Source organism: Trachemys scripta, chromosome 4 (assembly GCF_013100865.1).
Source record: "Trachemys scripta elegans isolate TJP31775 chromosome 4, CAS_Tse_1.0, whole genome shotgun sequence".
In the NCBI taxonomy this organism is placed as follows: domain Eukaryota; kingdom Metazoa; phylum Chordata; order Testudines; family Emydidae; genus Trachemys; species Trachemys scripta.
The window spans coordinates 128,516,962-128,544,619 of NC_048301.1; the positions used below are offsets into that span (position 1 = coordinate 128,516,962).

General features: G+C 42.9%; 2 protein-coding genes across 5 annotated transcripts in view; one reads left to right on the forward strand and one right to left on the reverse strand.

Moving 5' to 3' along the window:
- Positions 1-18,786, reverse strand: part of MAPK14 (mitogen-activated protein kinase 14) — a 51,191-nt gene extending 32,405 nt beyond the window's left edge. Inside the window, exons 1-2 of one of the 2 annotated variants that reach the window (XM_034767464.1) lie at positions 18,145-18,786; positions 7,463-7,592 (exon numbers count right to left, since the gene is read on the reverse strand). In XM_034767464.1, the coding sequence (XP_034623355.1) occupies positions 7,463-7,592; positions 18,145-18,260 (246 nt within the window). In that variant the 5' untranslated portion in view covers positions 18,261-18,786. The remainder of the gene's footprint in view (positions 1-7,462; positions 7,593-18,144) is intronic. The other variant, XM_034767463.1, reaches the window with a different exon arrangement.
- Positions 18,787-18,848: 62 nt separating this feature from the next.
- Positions 18,849-27,658, forward strand: part of SLC26A8 (solute carrier family 26 member 8) — a 29,271-nt gene continuing 20,461 nt past the window's right edge. The window contains exons 1-5 of one of the 3 annotated variants that reach the window (XM_034767459.1): positions 18,849-20,251; positions 20,832-21,001; positions 24,185-24,324; positions 25,496-25,612; positions 26,926-27,101. In XM_034767459.1, the coding sequence (XP_034623350.1) occupies positions 20,027-20,251; positions 20,832-21,001; positions 24,185-24,324; positions 25,496-25,612; positions 26,926-27,101 (828 nt within the window). In that variant the 5' untranslated portion in view covers positions 18,849-20,026. Of the gene's footprint in view, positions 20,252-20,340; positions 21,002-21,708; positions 24,325-24,407; positions 24,508-25,495; positions 25,613-26,925; positions 27,102-27,658 lie in introns of those variants that run through there. The other 2 variants (XM_034767460.1, XM_034767461.1) reach the window with 2 other exon arrangements.

A 27,658-nucleotide genomic window follows, 5' to 3' on the forward strand; every position in this document is an offset into this window, starting at 1 on the left:
AATTTATATAGCTAAAGAACTTTTTACTATTTGTTTTAATTTCCTTTTGCGAGGTCTAACTTGGCTTGAAAATAACTTACTTTCTAGTATGTTCACAGTGGAGCCAGTTTGCAAGAACAGCTCAGATTCATACCCTCACTTGTACCTTTCCTACCTATGCAATCTCCATCCTCACCTTTGAATCAAAAATCCTCATTCCCCTAAATGCAGAGCAAAGAAGTACACTTGCATTACTTCCTGGAAAAAATATCTATTTACAGGGTCATAAGACTAACAGCTCTCAGATACACAAGAGCAGGGGTTCTCAAACTTCATTGCGCCATGACCCCCTTCTGAAACCAAAAATTACTTCGTCACCCCAAGAGGGAGACCAAACCCTGAGCCCGACCAAGCCCCACTGCCCCGGTAGGGGACCAAAGTCCAAGCCCCACCGCTCCGGGGAGGGAGTCCAAAGCTGAAGCTCAAGGGCTTCAGCCCCAGGTAGGGGGCCTGCAACCTGAGTCCTGAAGCCCTTGGGCTTTGGCTTCGGCCCCAGGCCCCAGCAAGTCTAAGTCAGCCCTGGGGACCCCTTTCAAAGGGGGTCGCAACCCACTTTGAGGTCCCGACCCACAGTTTGAGAACCGCTGCACTAGAAGGTAAATTAATTTGATGGGTTTTTAAGGTTGCTCTAATTTTTGCCAGTTTGTTTATATTTCCCCTCTCAACAAGCAGATTTTTTAAAAGCATATCTGATAAAGGGAAGGTGTTCCACTAGGTATTTCTCCAATTTTAGTTCAGTTTCTCTCTTCTCCCACAGAGATTTGCTGAGTTCTGTCTACATTCACACCCCTGCAACTCCAATGAAGTTTAATTGTACATGTGTGACTAAAGGTAGAATTTAGTTCTTCCACTTACAAAGGCAGAATTTGGCCAAGTCAACTTTAAGCAGATGGTTTCAAGGGCACAAGTTTTGAGGAGCCAAGATTATGCTTTTGGAAAGGACATATTTAGAGAATAAATGGAACAAGTCACAATCTGAATTTCCTCAGCTCTGCGCTATGCTGAATCCCAAAGATTACTCAACTTCTACTCTGCAATAAACATATTAGATAGACTTGTTCCCATCCTCTGTTCACATTAACTGTGTTATTTAATTTTCAGGAAGAGAACAGCCAATTCATCCCCTGAACAGTGCAAGAACTTCAAAAAAGTCATCACACACTTGTAAGGTTTCTTCAATGGGTATTTCCACCTTAGGTATGAATTAGTCTGCCAAATCACTGCATCAGCCCCCAGTTTAGCACAAGATGACAGAACTTGCCTTTTCCATTCCAACTTTCCTTTTGACCATATCACTTTGAATCTGCACATTTTAATGTGACAAGTTACAGTCTACCCTTATCTTTCATCAGAGAAGTTACACCCACCCATTATCTACAACACTTAAATACGCTCCTTCTGCAGTGTATCATTAACGCAATTCTGAGGAAATTTAATCACCACTACATTCAGAGCCCCAGCCTGACAGTGGACTGTCTGTACAGAGACTGGTCAAAGAACAAAGCACAGTCCAAGATGCTCTAATGCCCAATTATATACCCTGTTATTTGTAGCAGCAGAGGTATTTCATAGCAGGAGATGCTCAGTGGAAGCAGCTTTTCTTATAAGGGGTATAAGTCAATGACTGTGCCCTCACATACTGGCTGTTTAGAAATACAATTATTATCCTACAATCCTGCTTCCAATTATGTACCCTTTCACAAACAACCTCAAAGACAACCAAAATCCAATCAGAGCATATAAGTACTATCATGGTGCCCAAATGCATTTCACTTTGTAAAATATTTCACAGATTAATCTATGAGACACAAAATTACCAAAATATTGATTTCTAATTCCATTTTAGAACACTTAATATTATGGATATGCCACTTCAGGTTCAGCAGTTAAAGCGGAGTTCAGTTTTACACTTCAACCACTTTTATGTATGAGGCATGCAACATATTCTCAAAATTATAGCACTACTGAGTACATAATGGATTTTCTGAGAATTCAAGTAAATCTATATAGCATTAGACATTTGACGTGCTTTACCAACATAAGGCATTTATTTCCTACTCAAAAGAGTTTAAAATCTTGAGACAAGACAGGACAATAGTTCAGAGGAAGAATGATATGGTGATTACTGATAAGGAAGGAGGATTTGCTTGAAGAAATGTATTTTAAGAGATTTATAGGAGAAAGAAGGTGCCTGCCAGATTAGAACGGGAAGATTATTCCAGGCACAGGGGTTAGAATGAGAAAGACTCAGAAAGTAGATGAAGACTGCAGTGAAACAAGAGAATTGGGAAGAGCAAAAGCAACAGTACATGATGATAAACATTATTAGCCATAAAATCTCTACTCTAATTTCCACTGCTTACTCCTACTAACTCAGCCCAGTGTGCGACTGCTGCCCAGAACTAGTTAAGTAAAATGTTTATCCTGAAGGAAGGTTTCCACAGCAGCCCACAGCAATTTTGGGAAGAAAAAAGCAGCCCAAAAAGGTTCAAGAGAAACTTGGTAGGTGTCTCTATTAGGGTAATGCCATCAACACTAGAGCTCTACCTTCACCATGGCATGAAGCGGGTGTTGTTGGGGAATATTCTTCATAATATGCAGGTGTTTTAAAAGTTCCACTTAAGTTAGCAACACTAACACTGTCAAGAAGGACTGCTGAAGTGTCAGAGCCATTGGCGATACTGGCAGCTGACTGACATTGCTGGTAGCCAACTACACACACTGGAATGAAAAATAACATGAGAAATTCCAGTCAAAATGCCCAAGAAAATCCATGAATTAAGTTGTTTTTGGATGTTATTTCTTCACTAGATAAAGACACTGGAAGCAGGTTAGGATCAGCTCACTGCCAAAATTTCTGGAATTTTCTTAATGTCAACCTAAAGCTCATATAAAATATAAATTAGAAGTCTCCCTCTTAACATTTTGACAGCTGTACAAAGAGCTGGAGAACGTTCAGCCATGTGATTTTGCTGCCTCAAAATAGCACATGGCACTGATGTGCTGGTGCCTTTACACTGCAGTGAAAGAGAATTATTCACTCAAAACCAGACCTTGTCCTAGGGCAATATAGAAGTTACACACACACACACACACACATTCCCAGGATGCCAAGGATGTATTCTGAACAAGTCAGAATTGTATTCATTCTCTTACTTTTTGGAGGAGTTCATGGCATAAATTGATGAGAAAAGAAAATAACCCCCAAAGGTATACATGATACTGCACAAGTGAAAGTATTAAGACAAGCAGCGTTTGAAGTTCACCACAGATTGGGATTATTGTTTACATTGAACCTTCCCAGAAAAATCTTATCTTGCTTGCTAACACTTGCTGCATCCTGTGCACAGAAGTTATATTACAGAAACTGGAGAGCATTTTTCAAAGGATATTAGGGTTGCAAGAAACCTCTGATATTACCTGATCCACCCTCAAAGAGGACCAACTTTCAGGCTTTTTAAAGAAACTAAATAGCAGTATTTCTACCCTCTCCAATTTCTTGTGTTGTGCAAGAAGCCTGAAAGTTGGTCCTCTGGGAGGGTGGATCAGGTAATATCAGAGGTTTCTTACAACCCTAATATCCTTTGAAAAATGCATTGGCATGGCTATGTCTCTGTAGTGCTTCTGGTTAAGACTCTTTAAAGTGACAGCAGAGAGCTCTCCCATCAGTTTAATAACTCCAAAAATAATGTACATTTTACTGCTTAATCACTCAATGCATTGAGCATAGTAAAATGTTACCGCTTAGTAACTCCACCTCTGCAAGAGGCAGTAGCTATGTCGGCAGGAGAAGTTCTCATGCCGACACAGCACAGTCTACAAGGGGAGTTAAGGTTGGTATAACTACCTCACTCAGGGGTGTGGATTTTTTCACACCACTGAGTGACGTAGTTATACCGAAGTAAGTGTGTAATGTAGACCTGGCCTAAGACAATGTCTCTGTCAAAAGGCACTTACAATCACAATTCTACATACATAGCATAACAAAAAAAAAAAAAAAAAAAAGCAGAACACCAATGACCAGGACAGATCAATTTATCACATATTGGTGCAAATATTTTTCTTTTTATAATCGATACATGCAGCACTATTAGGATGATTCATACTGTGTTCTAAGAAGGGATCCGAAAGAAGGGTAGATGTCTGGCACAGACAGAAATTCTCCGCAGAAGAGACAGCGTGACAAGAGGCATAGGGATGAAAGTGGGAGAAGGATAGAGGAAGCAATAACACAGAAGATATGGCCAAAGCAGAGGAAGTGAGGAAGAATTCAGAGTAGGAAGAGATTACAGAAGAAATTGGATGGGGCGGAGTTGTGCAGAGCCTTAAACGTGAGGATGAGAAGCCTGAACTTGATACAGAGGCAATGGAAAACCAGTGAAGGGATTCGAAGATGTGGGCAAGGGAACGAAGTGCAGTGGGTATGAAAGATAGTGTTTGTATTCCACCTCTCAGTCTTGTGGCCCAGGTACCAGGTAAGAAAAGGGGGGGGACAAAGTTTCCCCCCATGCTACAGTCCAAAGGTTAGGCTTTCCTCCCCTAACCTAGAATGTGAGCTCCCTGGAACAAGAACAAAATGTTAGTGTATGGTTCCTACAGCGCCTAGCACAATGAGGCCGTGATCCTTGATTGAGGCCTGCTGTAATACAAATAATAAAGTCAGGCCAAGGACAATCTATGTCAGTGAAGAATTAAACTGCTGAAGAGGCAGAGAATTCACAATAAAACCCACCCAGTGGGAATACAAAAAAGAGACAACAACCTCCTCCTAATGCTTGGAGAGTCCCAGCATCGTGGAAGATAAGTCATCGTGTCTCAAGACACTTTCCCCACATCCATCATTGCAAGGGCAGTGGCAACTAATGCTAAGATGAGCGATTGGAACCTGGGGGGGAGGGTTCAGCAGCACTAATGAAGCCCTGATTAGAATAGGCACAGCAGGAGGAAAGTCAAGTGACATTATCTTTCCTTACATGCAAAGACTGACCTCAGAGTGGAGGGAAGAAACCAAACCTCCCAGAATATCATAAAACATGTTAAAAGCACAAATGTCAAAGAGGAACAGACAGAGCACTAAATCAATTAGGCTCATCTTAATACCTGTGTATGTTACCTTAACATACTGTGAATCAAATTGAAGCTTTACTATGAAATAGTTACATTGCAAGCCTTGCTTCATCACTGAAGGTTAGTTCTCTCAAAATACCCTTTTAACAGTGAAACTTTCATGGAGTTACAGGAAACTAGACCAATTTATTACTATTAAGGATCTTCTATAAGCCCAGTAAAATATACTTAACACCCAAAATCAACTACAAAAACAAGTATGCAACAGTCATGTGTTTAATAATCAGGTACTTCTCCCACCTTATGTTTTCAATCAGGTTAGTCTAAGGAGGTTCGGTCACTTTCAAAAGCATTTACACCCCATTGCCTTTTCCCTCAGTCCTCCTTCCCAAAACCTACACAACATCCTGCAAATCAGCAAAAAAAAAAAAAGAACTTGTAGCAGACCTTAAACTAGGGGTGTTGATTAATCACAGCAAACTCACATGATTAACTAAAAAAAAATAATCGCGATTAAAAAAGTTAATAGTGATTAATCACAGTTTTAATCACACTGTTAAGCAACAAAATACCAACTGAAAATTTATTACATATTTTTGGATGTTTTTTACATTTTCAAATATATTTATTTCAATAACAGAATACAAAGTGTACAGTACTCACTTTATATTATTATTTTGATTACAAATATTTGCACTATAAAAATGATAAACTATTTTTAAATTCAGCTCATACAAGTACTGTAGTGCAATCGCTATTGTGAAAGTGCAATTTACAAATGTTGGATTTTTTTGTTAAATAACTGCACTCAAAAACAAAACATTGTAAAACTTTAGAGCCTGCAAGTCCACTCAGTCCTACTTCTTGTTTAGCTAATCGTCAAGACAAACAAGTTTGTTTACATTTACGGGAGATAATGCTGCCTGCTTCTTATTTACAATGTCACCTGAAAGTGAGACCAGGTGTTCGCATGGCACTTTTGTAGCAGTCATTGCGAGGTATTTATGTGCCAGATATGCTAAACATTCTTATGCCCCTTCATGCTTCAGCCACCATTCCAGAGAACATGCTTTCATGCTGATGACGCTTATTAAAAAAATAATGCGTTAATTAAATTTGTGATTGAACTTCTTGGGGGAGAATTGTATGTCTCCTGCTCTGTTTTACCTGCATTCTGCCATATATTTTATGTTATAGCAATGTCGGATGATGACCGAGCAAGTTATTTGTTTAAAGAACACTTTCACTGCAGATCTGACAAATGCAAAGAAGGTACCAATGTGGGATTTCTAAAGATAGCTACAGCACTAGACCCAAGGTTTAAGAATCTGAATTGCCTTCCAAAATCTGAGAGGGACGAGGTGTGGAGCATGCTTGCAGAAGTCTTAAAAGAGCAATACTCCAATGCGGAAACTACAGAACCTGAACCACCAAAAAAGAAAATCAACCTTCTGCTGGTGGCATCTGACTCAGAGGATGAAAATGAACATGTCAGTTCACACTGCTTTGGATCGTTATTGAGCAGAACCCCAGTATCATCAGCATGGATGCATATCCTCTAGAATGATGGTTGAAGCATGAAGGGACATCTGAATCTTTAAGAAGTGTAGCACGTAAATATCTTGCGACGCTGGCTATAACAGTGCCATGCAAATGCCTGTTCTGACTTTTAGGTGACATTGTAAACAAGAAGTGGGCAGCATTATCTTCTGCAAATGTAAACAAACTTGTTTGTCTTAGCGATTGGCTGAAAAAGAAGTAGGACTAAGTGGACTTGTAGGTTCTAAAGTTTTACATTGTTTTATTTTTGAATGCAGTCATTTTTTGTACATAATTCTACATTTGTAAGTCCAACTTTCATAATAAAGAGATTTCACTACAGTACTTGTATTAGGTGAACTGAAAAATATTTCTTTTGTTTTTTACAGTGCAAATATCTGTGATAAAAAATAAATATAAAGTGAGCACTTTACACTTTGTATTCTGTGTTGTAATTGAAATCAATATATTTGAAAATGTAAAAACATCCAAAAATTTAAATAAATGGTATTCTATTATTAACAGCGCGATTAATCACGATTAATTTTTTTAATCTTGACAGCCCTAACCTTAACCAATTTTATGCTAAAAAAAAAAAAATACTCATTCTTCTGACTCACTTCTGTCACCTTCTCAAAGTACTAAAAAACATTTTAATTGATACCTAAATTCCTATAGTATAAGACTTTTAATGTAGTCATGCTGGAGGTTCAGTTTTACCTATCACTGGGTTGTCTGAATTTGATCGAACTTTTCACAGCTATGAACATTCAATTTCCCACTCATTGCATGTCTCTGGGCATCTCCTAGAACTTACATTTTCATGTTTCATATGTTTAAGTAGCCGTAGTTCTCTGTAGGTTCTTTTGGCGTGGATGATGGACTGAAATGGTCTGGACAGCTTCTTCACAGCCACTCGCAGCCCAGTTTTTCTGTCAAAGGCAGAGCTACAATTTAAAAAAAATACAAGTTACCAAATGTAAAAAATACTTTAAAAGTAACTAGCGATTGAGACTGAAATAACCCATTTTCCCCAGTGAAATGTCCCTGTGCCACATTTTAAAAAGCCACCTTTCCATACCTATGTTTGGTTTCCAAGGAAAAGTGGCAAAGAGCAAGATGAATTCTTTGCATCAGGATCAGTGGGAGGGAGAACAGGAAAGGGGTTTTGCAGAAAAGGTCTGTATACCATATTTTAAGAAAGCAGTCTGATGCATACCCTCAAAACATTTGTATAGAACATTTTAATTTACTTGGGAATTAAGATGCGGCAAACACAAATGCTGAACAGCTTGGCCTTGCAAAAACTAGTAATTTACAAGGAAGTGTCCTGCAAGCTTCCCTGAACATTTCACAGCTCAATGAGAAAACCCTTATGAACCTTCATTTCAGTTTATTCAACTAGTTCAGTTCAATTACTAGTTCATTCAAAGTTAAGAAACAGGTTGGGAATTGAAAAAGCAGGAAAGCTTGTTTTCCCTCTTACAAGTTATGAATAAAATACTAACGTAAGGATGAGCTATACTAGTTCAAAAGTCTTGAAGAATATGGTGACCAGACAAAATCAATTCAATTCACTAACTACATAAGCTACTACCTTTAATAAAATCAATTTTAAATGGAAAACATGTTTTGATACATTTTTCTTATGTATCAGCACATTTAAGGTAGTTTTATTTAACTAATCAAAACATAACTGTTTCGGGCATTTTAAATGAATTCCAGTTTCCATCCAAATAGAGCTTTACATGAATCAAGAATAAAAAGTTAATCTACACATTAAAAAATGCATTATTCACCATTTTCTAACATAATAAAACGAATAAAACGCAAGAGTCTGGGTAAGTGTCTGTTAAGCTATATAATTGCTTAAAAATGTGTACAGATTTAATGTATCCTCCTGGTTAGCAAAAAGTAAAACCAAATGTATGTAAAGACTATACTTAGTTGTAAATCAACACGTTTTAAAGGTTACCAACTAATGAGAATCAACTTCTCTTTAGGGGAAAAAAAAGGTACAAATGCAAAACATGATTAAAACTGATTATTTACAATCAAGGTTTCCTGCCTGATAATTTAAGTCGCTTTGATTTAAATCAATCAACCCTGAACGTTATCACAAGAGATTTTGACATAGATGAAAAGCATTATTCTATTACATCCTAGATATATCCCCACACAATATTCCAGAGTCATAGCTGAGAATTTTAGATTCCAAGCACTAACAAAAGATGGATATTTAGCTGTGAACAACTGAATTCCACTTCTGCTTTCTTCCCCCTTTGGACGTTATCTAAATCTAGCTTCTTCTGGTTTGTCAAAAAGGAGAGAGAGGAAGAGGCAGAGGATGTGAAATTGATGAAGTTACACTTAATAGTAAGATAATGGAGAAAGTGTGGAGAGAATGGAAGAGAAGCCAGGAGAATTGGGACATCATTTGTCCATTTCACAGAACTTTTATTCAAACCACCCTGCCTCTCGATTCTACCTAAGATCTATACCGGGGTCTCAAACACGCGGCCCGCGGGGCTATTTCCTGTGGCCCGCACCTGCCCCCCCCCGGCCAAAAAAAAAACTACACCCGCGGGATTGCCCCCCCTCAAGCCCCGCGCCGGCTGGCATCACGTCCCTTCGGCGGGGGGGGGGGGAGCAGAGGGCTCCGTCCATGTCTTGCCCTGGCTTCCAGGCACGTCCCTCCCCCCGCAGCTCCCATTGGCCGGGAATGGGGAACCGCGGCCAATGGGAGCTTCGGGGAGGTACCTGGAGGAGCGGCAAGCAGCATGCGGAGCCCTGCGTCCCCCTCCCCCAGGGGCCACAGGGACATGGCTCCAGCTACTTCCCGGAGCAGAGCAGAGCAGAGCAGGGCCGGGGCTGGCAGCCTGCCTCGGCCCTGGCGTGCACCGCTGCCACCCCAGAGCCCGAAGCCTCCTGCACCCTGTCCCCCAACTCCCTGCCCTGAGCCCCCTGCCCTAAGCCCCCTGCTGCACCCCACACCCCTTCTGCACCCCAACTCCCTGCCCTGAGCCCCCTGCCTGCACCCTAACCCCCTCCCCTGAGCCCCCTGCCTGCACCCCTCACCCAACCCCCTGCCCTGAGCCCCCTGCCACATTCCACACCCCTCCTGCACCCCAACTCCCTGCCCTAAGCCCCCTGCTGCATCCCACACCCCTTCTGCACCCTGAGCCCCCTGCCTGCACCCCAATCCCCTGCTGCTCCTCAACTCCCTGCCCTGAGCCCTCGCCACACCCCTCATGCACCCTCTGGGAGCAGGGAGGGGGCGGAGTTGGGGTGGGGACTTTGGGGAAGGGGTTGGAATGGGGGCAGGGAAAGGGTGGGAAGAGGCGGGGCCTCATGGAAGGGGTGGAGTGGGGGCAGGGCCGGGGGCAGCAAGGGGTGTGTGTGTCAGTGATGTGGCCCTCGGGCCAATGATCTAGCCCTCATGTGGCCCTCGTGGTCATTTGAGTTTGAGACCCCTGATCTATACAGATCATTTCCTTTGATAATCATGAAAAGGAAGGGAAAGCTCATGTTTACAAGTTCACAGTGGGAAGCAAGGCCAGTAATGGAAAGTCCATCACCACATCCCACAGAAGAGAAGTCACAGCAGGAAAACATATGCATACTAAATCCACAGCTTTATACAAGTCAGAAATAGAAACTAAATATAAACCCGCTCCAAACCATAGTTTATTTATCTTCTTTAAAATGAAGTCACAATACTTCCAGTGTGACTTGCTAAGTTTCACTTAAGAAAAATATCCCTATTAAAATTCATGTGCACTCTCCACTCAGAGTGCTGAAATGAAGTTTATGAAAAACTGGGCAACTATGAAGCCGAACACTTAATTTTTTTTCAGCTAGCAATGATCGTCTTCCATATGTTCTCTATTTTGTACTATTGAGATATGAAAGGAGTACTTGCAATCCTTCTTTGCAGAATAGCAGTAGCCCAGGGGTCGGCAATGTTTGGCACGCGGCTCGCCAGGGTAAGCACCCTAGCAGGCCGGGCCAGTTTATTTACCTGCTGACACAGCAGGTTCGGCCGATCGCGGCCCCCACTCGCCACGGTTCGCCATCCTGGGCCAATGGGGGCGGCAGGAAGCGGCATGGGCAAGGGATGTGCTGGCCGTGGCTTCCCGCTGCCCCCGTGGATATGGAAATAAAGCTGGGAAAGTCTCCCAGAGATCACAGAAGCCTCAGACTGCTGTAGTTGAATTACTAACATTGCTTTGGATTAATCAAAATGTGTTTGAAATCTACTATGTTCTTCATCATTTATGTGTATTACTTCCTACACTTCACTAAATTGGACAATCAAAATAAACTAGTAATGGTTTTATTTTGTTTTGATTGCTGTTTCATCTCAAGTTCTCATTCACAATTACAACGCATCAATATTGAAGTAGCAAACCCTGCAGGGGAATATTTCAAATGCTATTTTCATTTTCTGTTCAAGTTTCATGCAAGTTTTTTTTTTTTTTTTTTTTTAAATACTACACACAAAACCTGAATTCAGGGTCTACACATAACAGTATCATTTTAATGAGGTGTTTTCCAGATATACTTCATAGCTCCAAAATAAAATCTTAGTCATCACAATGCAAACTAGACCGATGTGAATTGGTCATCCTCTTTAGCAGGCTCCATCTCTTTCAATTGCAACAGGTAGCATACAATACAGTTTAACAATCTCTCTTGCCTTGGAAAAAAGGGAATCCTCTGCATATTTATTCCACCTTCACAACTGCAATCACTATTACCATACTTCTCACTTACCGGAACACAATATACTGTTTCCAGAACAATATACTGTTTCCCTAACCCTGCCAACCAAGGAAGCAAGAGATTGGAATTCTTGGTTAGGTTTTCCTTATTTACAACAGAAAATAAGGAGTAACTTCAGTTAAATAAATGGAGTTACAGTGGTCCAAGAGTGATGTGTGATGGGGAGGGAGGAAATACAATTTCAAGGCTAATCCTACCTAGGCAACATTTCTGTTCCTAACAAGCACAAATAGGCTACATCTAGTTTGAACTTACACAAATTGATCAGATGCCTGCAATAACCTGAAGGAAACAGTGTCCAGGAAAGTTTAAAATGAAAACACACTACAACTACTTGACAGTTAAAACCCCTATGGCTTCAGTATGACAAGAGTCTTCCTACTTTGTACTTGACCAGTGCTAGAAGTAAAGATCTTGACCCAAATACTTCACATATTTCCTTTCAATATCCTAACAAAAACATTTTTACATTATTCTTTACAGTTAGCCTTCTTTATGGAGAAGAGCAATAAGCCAGAAAATTTTAAAGAACAATACCTCACCCACACTTTGTTTTGTCTACTTAGGCTATGGCAGTACTAGAGAGCTTACAGTGGTGCAGATGCAACAATGCAGCTGTGAGCTCTCTAGCATAGCCACTCTAAACCAACAGGAGAGAGATCTCCCATCGACTTAATTAATTCACTTCCACCAACCGGCAGCAATGTCTGCGGGAAAAGCTCCACTACTGTACTAACTTAGCGCTATCCACCCTGGCGCTTAGGTTGGTTAAATTATGTTGCTAAGGGGCATGGCTTATTCACACCCCTGAGTGACATAAGTTATACCGACATAAGTGGTAGTGTAGACATAGCCCTAGACAGACAGTTTCCTCCCTGAAGAGCTTACATTTGTTAGGGCAGTGGTCCCCAAACTTTTTAAGGTCAAGCCCCACAAATGTTTCTCTGCACACACCCCCAGGTGGGCCCACCCCACAGTTTGGGGACCTCTGTTCCTCTGTTTTAGGGGTTTTTCAGTGCCTGGGTCAACAGGGCCCCACCTTCACTTAGAACCTTTAGGTGGTACCATAATACAAATTATTGTAATAGTTCAATACTTGTTTTCTTTGCACTCTATTCTTTTATGCTCCTATATTAGATAATCTTTAGTGTTCTGATTATGGAAAAAAGTTAAGAGAGAAGGTTTTTTACATACCTACCAATTTTGCCCTTTTCTACTTGTCAAATTTATATTTTTCTATGTATCTTTTAAGAGAACTGACAATATATTTTTATTTTTGCACTTCACATTTTTAACATACAGAACAGTTCTCCCCCTGACCCTCATAAAAAAAAATCATTGTGATACAACATCATCATCAATTGATGTCATTAGCAGTAAAGCTCTCTGGGAACAATGTTTGTAAAAAGCTACTGCAAAGCAAGGGAGCTACAACTTCGCTCAACTTGTCATGACTCCTAGGGCGGCACCAAATTAACATAAACAAACAGACTGTATCCACTTTAATCATGATATCTAAACAGGCTGTACTTTAATATTAAACACAAGGCTGGCTACAATGTACAACTTTAGTCATCTCTGCTGCAGAGCCAGAAGAGGAAGCAAGGAATCCCAAGGGAGATGTCAATGTATCCAGTACAATAACTTTTCACACAGCATAAAAACAATTAACATTAGATGTCTGTACTCCAAAGATACTCTCTACCCCCAAATTATAACAGTTTTAAGTTAGGTCATATCTGAGGCCTAGATTATGACTGCCTAATGCTTTTACAAATAAGAACACAGAGCTACACAACAGCCATCACATTGGAAAGTGTTTTTAAACACTACCTAAATCAGCATTTATTACAACCTTAAAACAGTTGCATTAAATATATCCATTATATTTCTGCTGAAAAAGACTGTCGAGGAAGAGAAGCTCATGACAAGTAGAAATTATAAATCCCATTTTTAAGAATGATAAAGAATGAGTTTAGGATTTATATGCCTCTGTCATAACTAACAGCTTCCAAGTTTCACAGCCAGTTAGGCTCTATTATGGATGCAATTCAGGAAATTGCCTCATTACCTCCTAACTTACCAAAACACACACCACTTTGAGTTGTGATTGTATGTCACTTAAACAAAGCTAACCCTCTAAGAATGACTACAGAACAAATCCAGAGAACTACTGTGTCGAGACAAATTATGTTTTTTCAGTGGTCTGATAAACTAAAGAACTGGCAAAACTACTCTTCAAGTAGAGTTTGTTTAGAAACTGGATAAACTGATGATCAGTCTCTTACATATCTAGTTACCACGAATGCTGTTCTGCTTATCACTAGCTGCTATGCAAGCAAACATGCTACTCTACTCATCCAGTCCCTTTAGCAGTATCCTCTTTTTTATCCTGAAGATTGTTTTAGAGACCACCAACCCCACTGTGTAAGCAGGAAATCTATGGCCTTCAAAATGTGTGAGAGTCCTGTTTACATGATACTAAAACTACAGTCATTTACAAATTCAGTCCCTATATACACCTCTACCTCGATATAACACAACCCGATATAACATGAATTCGGATATAACGCGGTAAAGCAGTGCTGGGGGTGGGGGCTGTGCACTCCGGTGGATCAAAGCAAGTTTAATATAATGCAGGTTTTTTGGCTCCCAAGGACAGCGTTATATCGAGGTAGAGGTGTATATGCCAATTAACACACACACAGCTATAAAAAAGGCATTTATTTCAGCACCTCTTCCTGTCCTGTGTTTGATCATATTAAGTCAGCACCAGTTTGCAAAAAGCTACAATAGCAGATATCCATGAGTATTACCTTCCTGTACAGTAAGTAGTTCAGGATAGAAAATGACTCACAATATACCTCCACTTCTTAAAATTCGAGTTCTATAACATGTTCAAACTCCTTGACCTCACTTTCAAGGCTCTGCCCAGCACCTCCCCATGTGTATGACTTGTCTCCTGCTACACCCCTGTTTGCATGTTCTGCTAATGCCACCTGCCTTACTAAATTGTTTTCAGGCTCCTCCCAGTGAACTCCATGGCTCCTTTCATGCCATGCCCCATACCTGGAACACCCTTCTCCCCCTCAGTGAATTAAGCAACCTTGCTTTCTTCCAAGTCCCTCCCATAAACTCATTTCTTTTGGCTAGTCTTTCACAATGTACCATGCACCCAACATGGATACTTCATATACAGACACACTACAACCATTCACAAACAAATCAAAGCACCCTATAAACCAATCAAGTTATTTCTCCTACAGGTTGGAAAGGCAAAAAGAATTATTTCTATTTTATTATTTATTTTTTTTAATTCGGAAGGTGCTCAGATACTTTGGTGATGGATTGGTGAGGGTGAAGATAGATGCTATTCCAAAAACACTTTCAAGTAGCAATGATTTTGCAAACTATTTGAAGAGACGTGAGGTTTTTACTTAATTTTCCCTTAAAAATTTAACATTTAAACTTCCTTAAATTTGCAGTAGGTTTTTCCCCCCCTCTTTAAAGCTAAAGGGAACTAACTGTGTGGCATAACATGCAAGAAACTCAGAGTCTGGGTCTGATCCTTTGATTTTTGACTCTCAGCTGATAAACTCGGTACAGTGTATTTTTACAATCTACTGTTCTTTATAAAGAATACCTCTTTTTGAAGAGCTACATAATTTACAACATTCCTCCCCAAACTAAGTAGGGCCTTAAAGAGGCAATATAGAGCATCTATGGACTGAGGCAATAGGCAAAAAAGCTGTTATAAAAACACATTGCTTGGAACACCTTGAACTTGCAATGCCTGTGCAACACTTATATCTACACACAACAGATGGTCAACACATTTTATAAGTACCAATTGCATAAAGTGTCTGAAACATCTGGGACAGTCTTTAGTTTGGATCTAGCTGACCCCATGCGGTCACCAATGATTTTTCCCTGGTATGGCCAGGAAGCCACAAGAGTTGCATCAACATCAATTCAGTCACTTGTCCCAATTCCATTCTACAATGTAGTACCTTGCATTTGGAAATTAATCAAAATCTCCTGTACCTAACAACCACATGGAGGCATTCTGAAATAGGTGCTTCAGGAATCCCAGAATGCATTGATGCCAACACAATTGTAGAGTGCACTTCATGTGAATGCACAATAAGAATTCAAACAAAAACAGCTATGTTGCATGAAGATGCTAAACTGTTGTAAGAGCAACCAGCATAAGCATTTCACACAATAGGTGTTACTGCAATGGCTTCATAAGTTAGTGTAGGCAACTTCACTGACTACACCAGTGTTTCCCAGACTTTTGAAAACTGAGCTGCCCACCTTGCATCTTCACATTTTAATGTATACATCTTCCTTCTATTCTTTTTAAATCAAAAATGAGACTTAAGAACAAACTGAGAGGTCTGCCTGTGCCTTCTCTCCCAACTACTGCATCTCATAATTTGGAAAACACTAATCTACATGACTTGTTAGTTCTGTTATTTATGTTTGAGTAAGAGTCTTCTCTCTCACAGCCTAGACATTCGTCCTGTTTAATTCCCTCACCTTGGTGTGCAAGTAGTGATGCATGCTAGTACATTTTATCTGCATCACTGCCTGGGGAGTTTTCTGGCTTGAGGATGTTAATCACACTAAAATCATAATCCTGTGTTTGCAGTCTCAATCTGGTACAATGAAAATTAATTTGATGCCTCATTCAACATAGTGACTTTACATTAGGATCAGGAAGGAAAAGATATGCCAGACCAGAGCAAGTCCTGTGTGAATATAATAAACTTTGATAATCAGCAACTATCAGCTATGTCCGAAGCTGCTTCCAACAGAAAATACAACTTCCTCTGCTACTAATGCAATTGCACAATCTTTAAAGGTTTTGACACAGTGAAACAGGAAGTTCATGATGCAAATCCTTATGTTATATGGGTAGTGGAAAGAAATATTTGGAAGTAATGCAAGCATTTTGGAAAGCACAATATGAGTTGGGGGGATAGGAGGAGACCTTGCTCATTTTATTTTTAGAGTTGACCCTGCCACAAGGCACTGAGCACCCTCAACTCCCATTGATTGTAATGGGCAATCAGAACACTCAGCATCTCAGGAGATATTTATCAACCAGCAAGGTCAAGCACTTATCTTATTACTTCAATTAAGCTCAGCCTTTCTACAGTAAAAATTTGGTGGGAATGCATTCAGTTGTCATACCAATTATTCATACTATTAGAACTTGTTTAACCTTTATACAAAGGATAAAGGACAAATGCTCATATACTTTAGTACATAAGTTTTAATAGATGTTATTTAAATGGAACTTTGCAAACAATGTAGTATAATATAATCACCCTTTGTTTAAAAAACAAACAGCTGATAGTTTGGGTTTTTTTAAAAAGCTACAATAGATACATGGCTATTACTTTTCTTCATTAGTATTGTTTACTGTGAGTCCTACACTGTGGATATAAATTTACATATTGCATAAAACTTCATTAACGCATGCTCACTTCACACACTGGAGGAGACCACTGTGTGGAAATACTATTACAAAATCTTCATCAGGGTCTGACATACTGGGTGCAGAAAAGCTTTAAACACTTTACGTGTTCATAAGACATTAATGCTTTACATATTCTCTCTTTTAAAAAAGGGCAAAGCCACCTAAAAAAGCTTTCATGCATCACTGTGATTTGACTGCAACACTGACGATAGTCAAGTAGAGAAACTCATTTCCTATTCTATATTTTGAAGACCAAAACTAATAAGCACTGTTGCTTCACAAAATGAGCAAAAATACTTGATGCAACAAGGGAGTACAACCTTTTAAATCATGATGCTGTAACTACAAGCAAGTCAAGCTCTGCAGATACACATCTTATCTGTATTAGTTTAAGTAAAGATTAAAGACCAGAATGTTGTTTTCCTGCCAGTTATGTCCACACTTTCACAGATCTGACAGCAAGATGTTGCTACCATAGGCATCTACGCCTAATTTTCTCACTCAGGAAAGACCACGAATTTCCCTATGTTAACCTCCCATGGCCAGTGGTATGGTATCTGTGAGAGCACTCCTGGCAGATAGGGCAAGGCAGAAGAGATAGCCTTTCCCACCATATCACTGTCCCAGTATCAACAAACCTCTCTTTTAAAATCACCCAAAATGCAACCTGCTCTGCAGCTCCCAGATGAAACTGGAACAAGAGCTACCAGGCACCTGTTCTGAAAAGCCGACTGCAGGGACTTGGCATGCCCTACCACTCAGTAACTAAAGGGGGGGATGGGGAGGAAAGTGTGTACATTAATACCCTGGAGGAAGAGTAGGACAAGACTATCTTCTCCTGTGAAATTGACTTGACCCCCACCTGCCATGTGGTGCAATCTGGTGCATCCCACCAGGGAGACACTGGTTCTGCAGCAGTTTCTCCACTAATCTAGGGATAAAAGTCACCCGTGGGCAAGGCCGATTCAACCATATTGGGGGCAGGAGGAGCCGGGGGATGAACCCCCCCCGAGGCCAGGGAACCCCCGCTGCCCCCCTTCAACTCAGTCGCCGCCCTGCACGTGCAACACCGACGGTACTTACAAGTGGGTGAGAAGCCGGGGCAGATTCCCCACCTCCCCTCGACCCCCGAGAGCGGAGCCGGCCCGGGGTGCCCGAGTTCCCCCCAAGGGGTGCAAGTAGGACAGGCAGATTCCGAGCCAAGCAGCCCCCCACCCCCGACTCACCAGACGGAGCCGTAGGCCCCGGAGCCCACCGGGGACAGGTTCTGGTAGCGCTCGGGCACCTCCCAGACCGTCTTGTTCAGCTCCTGCCGGTAGAACTTGGGCCGCTCCTGAGACATCTCGGCTCCGGAGCCCGCCCCGCCCGGCCAGGCGGGAGGGGGGACTCTGCCAGCGGCCCCAGCAGTGGCTCTTCCTCCCCCGCCCCCCCCTGCAGAGAGAGGGGCAGGTCTGCACCCCTCCCTCCCCTCAGGGGGGCCTCGCGCCGCCTCCGGCCCCCCTCGCCACCGCCCGGGCCAATGACCGTTGACAGCCTCCGCGCACCCCCTGTCGCGCGCTGCTACCCCCCAGAGGGAAGGGGCCGGGGGTGTCTCGTGCAGCGCCCGCCCCCCCAAAAAGAGTGGGGTGCGGGGGTTGTCTCGCGCTGGCTGTTAGGATTCTCCTCACGCGCCCCCTGGGCGCTCCGCACTGTCACCCCAAGGGGCGGGACAGCGCGTGTGTGAGGGGAGGGGGGTCCTAAAAGGAACCAGATGTTGATGCAGGCGGGGGGGGGGGAGGACACACTCCTCACAGGCAGAACAAGGCAGGCGGCGAAGGCGACTCCGGAGTGATCTCCCCCTCCCTTGCCCAGTGGCACTGCCCAGGCGAGTCCGCCTCCTCCCGGAACCCAGACCAATCGATCGCACCCCCCACCCCCCGGTGCCTCGCGAGAGCTAAGGCGCAAAGAGCGGAGATGACCCAATATGGAACCAGCGCCGACCGCCCTCCTCTCTCGCGAGAGCGAGCCGCGGCAAGGGGCCGGAGCGCCGCGCGGGCGGCCTGGGACCTGGCTGGGCTTGGAGCGGGAGGAGGAGCTAGCAGGGCGCGGGGAAGCCGAGCGGAGTGCGGCGCTTGCGGGCGTGGGCGGCGAGCCTGGCGCGGAGGAAGGGGGAGCTGGGGCAGGGCTACAGGGCGCCGAGCTATTGCTGGGAGCATTGGGGACGTGGGCCAGGCTGGGCGGAGAGGCAGGGCACAGGCCTGGTCGTTTCTGGGTATTGGGGCTGTTTTGCTCTCATACATCAGAGGGAAGCTGCTCCTGTGGTTCTAGTGTCTCGGGAATTAATTTCACTTCCCCAGTGTGACTTACTTCTGCAAACTCAGTCCTAGCCCGCTGCCCTAGGGCCGCCTGTACGCAGGAGCCCAGGGAATAGTGGGGCGGATGGAAGCTGCTAAATCACCTCCAGCTGGAGTCCCCAGCGTGTTCTCGCTTCACTATGGCCCTGTCTTCTCGACTGGCGGAACCGCCTTTTTGTGGCTGGGCGGTGTACAGCGCCAAGGATCAACATCAAAGCAAGCAGCTGTGTACATGCTTAACTCCGAGCACGTGTTTGAGAATAGGAAATTCTTTGGGAATAGATTTAGGCATTTGCTTCAAAATGAAGCATGTAGTGAAATGCCTGTGAAAGGGAGCTCAAGCTTAGTGTCAGCACCAAATAATCAATGAAGTGAAGTGACTGACACAAAGTCACAGAACAAATAAGTGGCGGTCAGCATTTGAATTCAGGGGGGCCTCCCTTTGACCGCTGGCCCATGCGATCTGTCTTTTGAGGTGGCGCGTTTTATAGGCGCTATTATTCAAGACAGACGTGAGTCACTAAACTGCTTCTGAGTGGCATATGCATGCAATTGCATGAAGCGCTGGTTATTTTGCAATTACATAAAATTGGGTTTGAAAAAGTAGGTGGGTGCAACAAAAACCAAAGAACCGCGCTAGAAGAGGCCATTAAAATACTGGGGCTGTCAAGCTGCCTGATCTTTTTGCTTCACTATGTACCGTGCAGCGGATGAGAAGTTTTATGAGCTGCACATGCACTTTTCTTCAGTATCTGTGCAGTAGCCACAGCCCCCCATGGGGTTGGAGAAGATCAGACCCGGTCACCCCATGGGGTTGGAGGCGGGAAGGGAGGGGCTCAGACGCGGGCACCCCCTGGGGTTGGAGGCGGGGCTCAGGCCCCCGCGGGTGAGCTGTGGCAGTATCCCGTCCACCTCGCGCCCCACCCCGGGGTTGGCAGTTGGCGAGGCCCGGCCGCCCCCGCGAGTCTCGAGGCCGGGGCGGCAGCTCAGGCTGCTGCGGGTGAGCGGGCCCTGGGCTCCCCCTGTTCCCGGCAAGCGAGGGGCAGGGTCGGGTCCGGCGGTGGCTGGCGGCACTGGGGAGGGGGCGTGGGCGAGTCGAGAGATGGGAGGGAGAGGCCGAGAAGGAGCCGGGGGCATTCGGCCCCCAGCCCCTCTGAAGAGCTGCACCAGCCACAGGGATCTGGGAACAAGGGTCCCATTCTTCCCCCGGTGACCCCAGTGAAGTGACTCTTGAGGATGCTGAGGGGGTGGGGGTACTAACACTGCCATTGTGCCACTACTGTGCCGTGGACAGAGGACCTCAGCCTCCACCCCAGGGGCTTGGGTGCACAGGTGCTGGAACTGGGGGTGCTGCTGCACCCCCTGTCTTGAAGTGTTTTTTTTCCCATCATATCCATGGATTACAGTTTGGTTCAATGGCTCTCAGCACTCCTGGCTTAGTCAATTAAACATTCTCTTTCAATGAGACACACCCATTCTGTGACCTCCTTCTTCCCTTCAGTGTCACGGGTAATGACAACGGCTTTGATTTCACCCTCTCGCCTTCCCTGTTCCCACGTTTTTTGACTGTTCACTATCAGTGTGACCGCATGGAGCCAGATGCTGAGACTATCAGCGCTCCCAGGCAGCTAGGGAAGTACAGAATCAAGAGAGGCATATACACTGAAGAGCAGTTCCAGAAAAACTATGAAAGAAACACCCCCTCCCCAAGGAACAGGGACTTCAGAATCCAAGGAAGGATCCAGTGCAGGTGAGTAATGTACCAGGAATTTGGCTGGTATGAAGAAGCTGAGGAGCCAATTCAGGTACCAGTGTAAAAACAGTTACCGACCCTCCTGCTGCCCCCAACTCTACTACAATAAAGAGGTGACTGATACAAGCTGAATCAAAGCACCGAACTGTAAAGTCCCGTGCTTGGAACAGGTAAGCAGGGCCATCTGTGTGTGTTTTGCCACCAAAGATGGAAAATGTTTTTGGTGCCTTTCAGATGACTGCGCAAAACAAAACAAAAGCCTTCAAGCAAAACTTGAGAGAAAAAAACACACACAAAATCAGGGATTTGGGACCTCTCAATGCAAAGATTTAGTGCCCCCAAATGTTGGTGCACATGACATCACTCGCCTCTAAGGCCAGCCCTGCACGTGAGTCAAGCTTACCACAGCACTGGGAGAGTTTCTGCCTACAGACCACAAAAGTCTCTGTTTGTTTCACAGCTGTGGTAATGTGAGGCAGCTATACATAGTGAGGAGGGATTCTGCTGATTGTTTCAGTCCCCTCCAGTGCTTCCTTCCACCCTAGCTGGCAGACACAAGGTTACATCTGGTTTTCCTGGCATTTGTGTTTGCTATTTTTGTTTAAATTCTCCCAAGTACCACTTTCAGTTCCCGCCTAGAGTAGAAAGAGACTAGGTTTCCTAAGAGTATGGCAGAAATTGCTGTACGCTCTAAGGATGGGCGAAGTGAGTGTGCAAATGCAGTATTAGTTAACGTAACCCCAGCGTGTTGTTCCCAGTAGGGACTTGCCCTGCCAGAGTACTCTTGGGATTGGGGTGTATACCCAAAGACTCAAAATACCCTTCTATGCTGAGATGCTGCAGGTGCTGACCACAAAGGAGCCTCTTTCAGCAGCATCAGAGGATGTTCTGTTCTTCTACCAAGGCAAAATTAACCAGTCAAAGTTTGGAAACTCATTTATCACATTCCCTTTAGTTTTGTTGTATCACTCTGTCACCCAGACTAAACTGTCCCCTGGGTTATGTTCATCTCCATGTTGTCTCAGGTTTTATTCTGTCAGTCATTGGGATTTATTTGGGTTCATCAGGGGGTTGCATGTGGTAGGTTTTCTTCGTTGGTACCTTTCCTTTCTCCCACCTGGAGATCAGGACAGGGGCTTCCTTTTGAAATATCAGTTATTGTTCTGTGGATTGGCCTACAAAGAGCACTATGAGTGGACTAGGTAAATTCCTTATTCTTGAGTCACTTAATAGGAGCACCTACATACCACTGTTCTTATAAAGAAGTAGATACCGAGTCTCCTGAAACTCCGAGTCTCGGCGTTCTGTTTCAACTGCTCACTAGAACTGAAGTGACTGCTGAAGCTTCACCTGCTGTTTTGTGACCCTGATATGACTTGAGGTTCAAAGCTAAGTCTGTGGGTCAAATTCAGCTTTCAGTTACACTGTTGTAAATCTGGAGTAATTTCATGAGGTGAGTGGAGGCACTTTAGATTTGCATTGATGTAAATGAGAGTACAATTTTATCCCTGGTCTCCTTTTCTAGCTCTTCCTTTACGTTTAGGAATAATCAGAAAGAAAAACATCGTTCACAGAGATCTCCATTAAGTAGCCATGGGTAGGAAGCTCCATCATATAAAATATAAAATATTTATATTATTTATATAGATATAAAATAAAAGATAGCGATCAGACAAAGTACTAGAGCAAAGGTATCTAAGTTGTTTGGAGGAGAGAGTCGAATTCTGTTTAGTTATGGTCTGTGAGCTGGAGCTTACATTGAGGTCTGTGTATTACCTACTGATGTCAGTAGGAGATTTGCACAGAGAGCAAGAGGAGAATATGGCCTTTATGTAGTAGCTCAACATTAGTTGTTTGGTGCTTTATTATTTCATTAATTGAGAAAATCTGCCCCCCTATAGGCCTGTTGTTTCTGCCTTTTGTTTCTCTTGCTTCCTCATCCTCCTTTCACTGTTTCTGGCCCACTTCCCTATCTTTGTGAGTCTCCTCTGTTCCTTCTCTGTGTTTCATTCCTAGCTGCCAAACCATTGAACTTCAGTCACTCCTCATGCTCCTATTCCATCCACTAAAATGATCAGTGATTAAATAGTTAATGTTGACATCAGAGTGTCATAACTGGACTTTAAAGTTGACAGTCCAATCAGATTAATAGGGAAGATGGAAGTTTACTCCTGAAAGTAATTGTATCAGGCCGTCTGCAGATTTGGGCAGATGCTGCATCGGTTACACTTGGTTCGTTTTGGAGCATTATCATTGCAGCCATGACAACTAGAAACTTGCTTTTTTTTTTTAAAATGAAAGCTTAGTTATTAGAAACTCTGATAAAGACATGTGGACCATATAAATGCATCATGTGACCAATGCACAGTCAGTCTGTGGAACTCATCACCAGGGGATACTGCAAAGGCCAAAAGTATAACTGGGTTCAAAAAATAATTAGATAAGTTCATGGAGGATAGGTCCATCAATATCTATTAGCCAAGTTGGTCAGGGATCCAACCCCATATTCTGGGTGTCCCTAAACCTCTGCCTGCTAGAAACTGGGATTGAATGACAGGATGGATTACTCAATAAATTGCCCTATTCTGTTTGCTCCCTCTGAAGCATCTGACACCGGCCGCTATTGGAAGACAGAATATTGGGTTAGATGGACCATTAGTCTGACCCGGTACGGCCGTTCTTATGTTCTTAATCCTGACTGCAGGCCATTAGTTTGACATCCCCATAGTACAGAATATAGTACAGGAAACTAATTTGATTGTTCCCTGTGGTAGATGGACTAGGGGACTTATAAGTCTTTTTCACCTCGTTTTCAAAGATTTTATCATTTTCAATTTTCCACCTTCATCAGAATAGCAGGAATCAAAGCACTGTCTTCCGCTTATCTGTGGTACCAAAAATAAGAAATCGGTATGTCCAGAGTTGGGGATCTTAATTCAAAGAGTGAGTGATACATAAAATGAGTGACACATAAAATGCTTGTTCTTGATTTGAATGGAATGCAAGGGAACCAGACACAGGGATCACTACATTGCATTCATATTATATGTCCACAGGGCCTGAAAGTGGTTAATCATAGCTCTATGCATTTGGGGCATAAAAAGGACAAAGGCTTGGTAAGGCGCTACAGAGGTGGAAATACTGAACAAGTGTACACAGAACTTGTCTGGTTCCTTTCAGATTCTCCTGGGCAAGATTCAGGAAGATTATACTCAAGATGTTTCCTATCCTGAACTGGTTGTGTGCATATCGAGTCAGAGAGTGGTTCTTGAGTGACATACATGCAGGCCTAAGTGTAGGGATGGTCCAGATTCCGCAAGGTAGGCAAAGAAAAATATTCTTGCATATCTTCCCATTCCATCCTATTTTTATTCATACCTCATTTTTCCTCCATTCTCCCTAGGCTGATCAGAAGTTTATTCTCCAGTCATGTAGGGTCCTAAAGTGGATAGAGTTTGTATATGCATGCTTTTGTGTACATGCAAGTGCATGGTTTTTTTCAGGTATGCATCTTGCATATATACACACATTGATGCGGGTATGCATGTGTATGTGTGCGCTTGCAGGATTAGTTTTGGGGAATGAATTTTAAAGTAGTTTTTCAGCTCACATGTGTATGCTTGTGTACATTTGCCGATGCTTACCCTAGTATGGAAGCACTGCTCATTGTTCCATAGTTAAGTTTGAGTTTACTTGTTTTTTTGTTCATTTGCTTAAAGTAGGGATTCAACCACTTTGTTATGAATGAAGAATACAATGTATTCTCCCCAAAGTTACAGCATTTACTCTTTGATTACAGAATACATTTTCTGAGAATTTACAAGTAATGAGCTGAGATAAAATTTCTTAAACAACGGATGCTGTGAGAGGGAAAAAAAACTAATTTGTTTCTAAAACTTACTTTAATCTAATTTGGGATCACAAACACTAAAATGCCTTAATACAAATCATATGGTTATTGCATGGTTTTACTACAGGGCAGAATTAAGATTGTTTGGATGCCCCGACTGTTCGTTTCCATTCCTTTTAATATGTTTGTATTTTTTTAAAATTTAATGTGAACTCTGAATTTCCAGGATTTATAATGCTTGATTCTGGAATAATTGTAACATCCCTGTAATGTATTTTACCCTAAATTACTGATAAATACTTAGTCTTTACCCCCCAGTCTTTAACATAGTTTTTATTGGGGAATATACAATGGGCTTCAAGTTGACATCAAATTTCCTTAACTGAATTTATAGCCTGCTATGTACAGGCCTGGACACATCTGCATACATATATTTTTACTTGTGCTCAGCATATACTCTCATGCACAATATTTGACATACACAGAGATGCACACATGTGCTCTCAAACAAATATGCATACACACATACACCTTCTAAGATTCAGTATTTTATTAGTATTCTTTGTGACAATTAAAGTACAGTAGAAGATAAAATCTTGCCAGGTACACTTTGCTTTTAAAAATGTATGTTTCTCCTCCAGGACTGTCAGGAGTTTTGTTAACGAGGTTACCAATACCAATTGTCAATGGCTTCTATTCTGCATTCTGCTGCTCATTAACATATGTTGTATTTGGGACTTCGCGCCATATCTCCATTGGTAAGTTTTACTCTGCTCTGTGAATTGGGTCCCCAGGATTTATGGGGTCATGTGCAGAGTTGTCATTAGAGGGTGCGGGCAGGGCTGTAGCAACAAAGAACGTGGCCCCCTCCGAATGGTGGCCCCCTCCGAACATATGTCCGGGCGGGTCCCCTTACAATGCAGAAACTGGAATGCGGTATTTATTTTGCCACTTTTAGGGGCCCCCTTCCTTGCGGGGCCCCCTCCGGTCGGAGGGTACGGAGGGCGCTTGCTACGCCTCTGGGTGTGGGAAGTGCCTGTATCTATCTTTGTCTCATCTATTTAATTTTACTTGGTAGCATGGTCTTGGATTGAGCGTCCTGACTGCCAGTCACCTGCTTGGTTCTGACTTGTGTGATCCTGAGCAAATCTCTTAGGACTCAGTTGTGGACTACCTTGTATGCCCGCACAAGGGAGTAAGGTGTCCACTTACTTCCTTGCATGGACTATCCACATCACAGATACCAGCACAGAGGAGAGAGCCAGAATTCCATGGAAGAGTAATCAGCACCAGACACAGTAGGGCTTGCGCAGAATACTCTTCCTTCCTTCTCTCCCGAACCAGACTGAGTCACAATTTGGCTTCTGGTCTGCTCACGGGGTCACACAGCTGCTTGCCATTATCGCATCCTTAATGGTTCTGCACTCTTCCTAATTATATATTCACACAACACACAAACACATGAGACAGAGAGATTTGTACAAGGAGATCAACAAACAAATGGATTGGAGACATAAATCTGTGAACAGAGCCCTGGCAATTATTTTTTGGCGATGGTTCTGATCCTAGACCTCCTTCTTTGTTTTCCCTTCCTTTCAGGTTAAAAGGTTGTCCACTGTATCACAGTAAGTGGGTATAGGGTGCCCTCTAGTCTTAGAGCCAGAGCTACACTTCCTTCTTCAGCTAACTTCTTTCACATTCATTCTTCAGTCTATTTGACAGAGGGGTAAAAGCTTGTTTAGAGTTTGTATTGAAATAATCTTTGGTCATGCATCTGAACGACTTGATAGTTCATGTTTGTGAGGTTGTAAATGTAGTCTGCTTTTGGATGATATACAGTATCAGGAATTTCATATACTTGGGAGGGGGGTGAGTGAGAATCAGTGTTTGAGACTTGATTTTATACATCTGAGACATGGTTTTATATAGCTATTATGAAGTGTGTGTGAATGCACACACACACAGACACACACACAGAAAATAGACCTTCTAGTGCATGGGTGGGGGTGAAAGATGGACTTGTGGTTGCAGGGAATCATACAACCTTCTTCTCTGCTTCTGTTGGTCACAGGTTCATTCAGCATTCTGAATGCAATGGTAGCAGATGTTCTGAAGACGCTGAATTTCAGCCCAATATTGACTGCTAATGGAACCTTTGCCAATTTCTCAGATGCAAATTATATGAAGAGTTACATGGAAGCCTTGACACTTACTGCATCAACAACATTTCTGACTGGGATCATCCAGGTAGAAATTGCATTCCTTTTAGCTCCCTATGGATGTCGCCTTGATGGACATTGTACAAACCAGGGGACTAGAACTACCAAGAGGTTAAACTTTCTCAGCACATGTTTGAAATATGTATTTTTTGCAGTGCATTGTACATAGGGCTCTAGTTCTTTTTCCTCTTATGATTTACGACCAAGATATGTCAAGGTGCCTCTACCCCTTAACCCACACATTCAATTCATTTCCAAATCCTGGCACATCTTCCTCCATAATATTTCCTGAATCAGCATTTTTTTCTGTCCACACAGCAAGAACTGCTGGAAGCTGAGAGTGGCCGACGGGACGGATCACTCAATGATTGCCTGTTCTGTTCATTCCCTCCAAAACACCTGTGCACACACACCAATTGAATCTCTTTGCATCAATTTCAGCTTTTTGACTCCACCTTTAAGACTTTTTTTTGCTCTGACTCTCCCCACTTGTCTGCTCTTGTCTCTTGCCAGTGATGCCTGGTAGTTTTGGTAATTTATCTGTGGATTTCCATGCTTTCAAAAGTTTGGGTTTCTTGTAAGTTT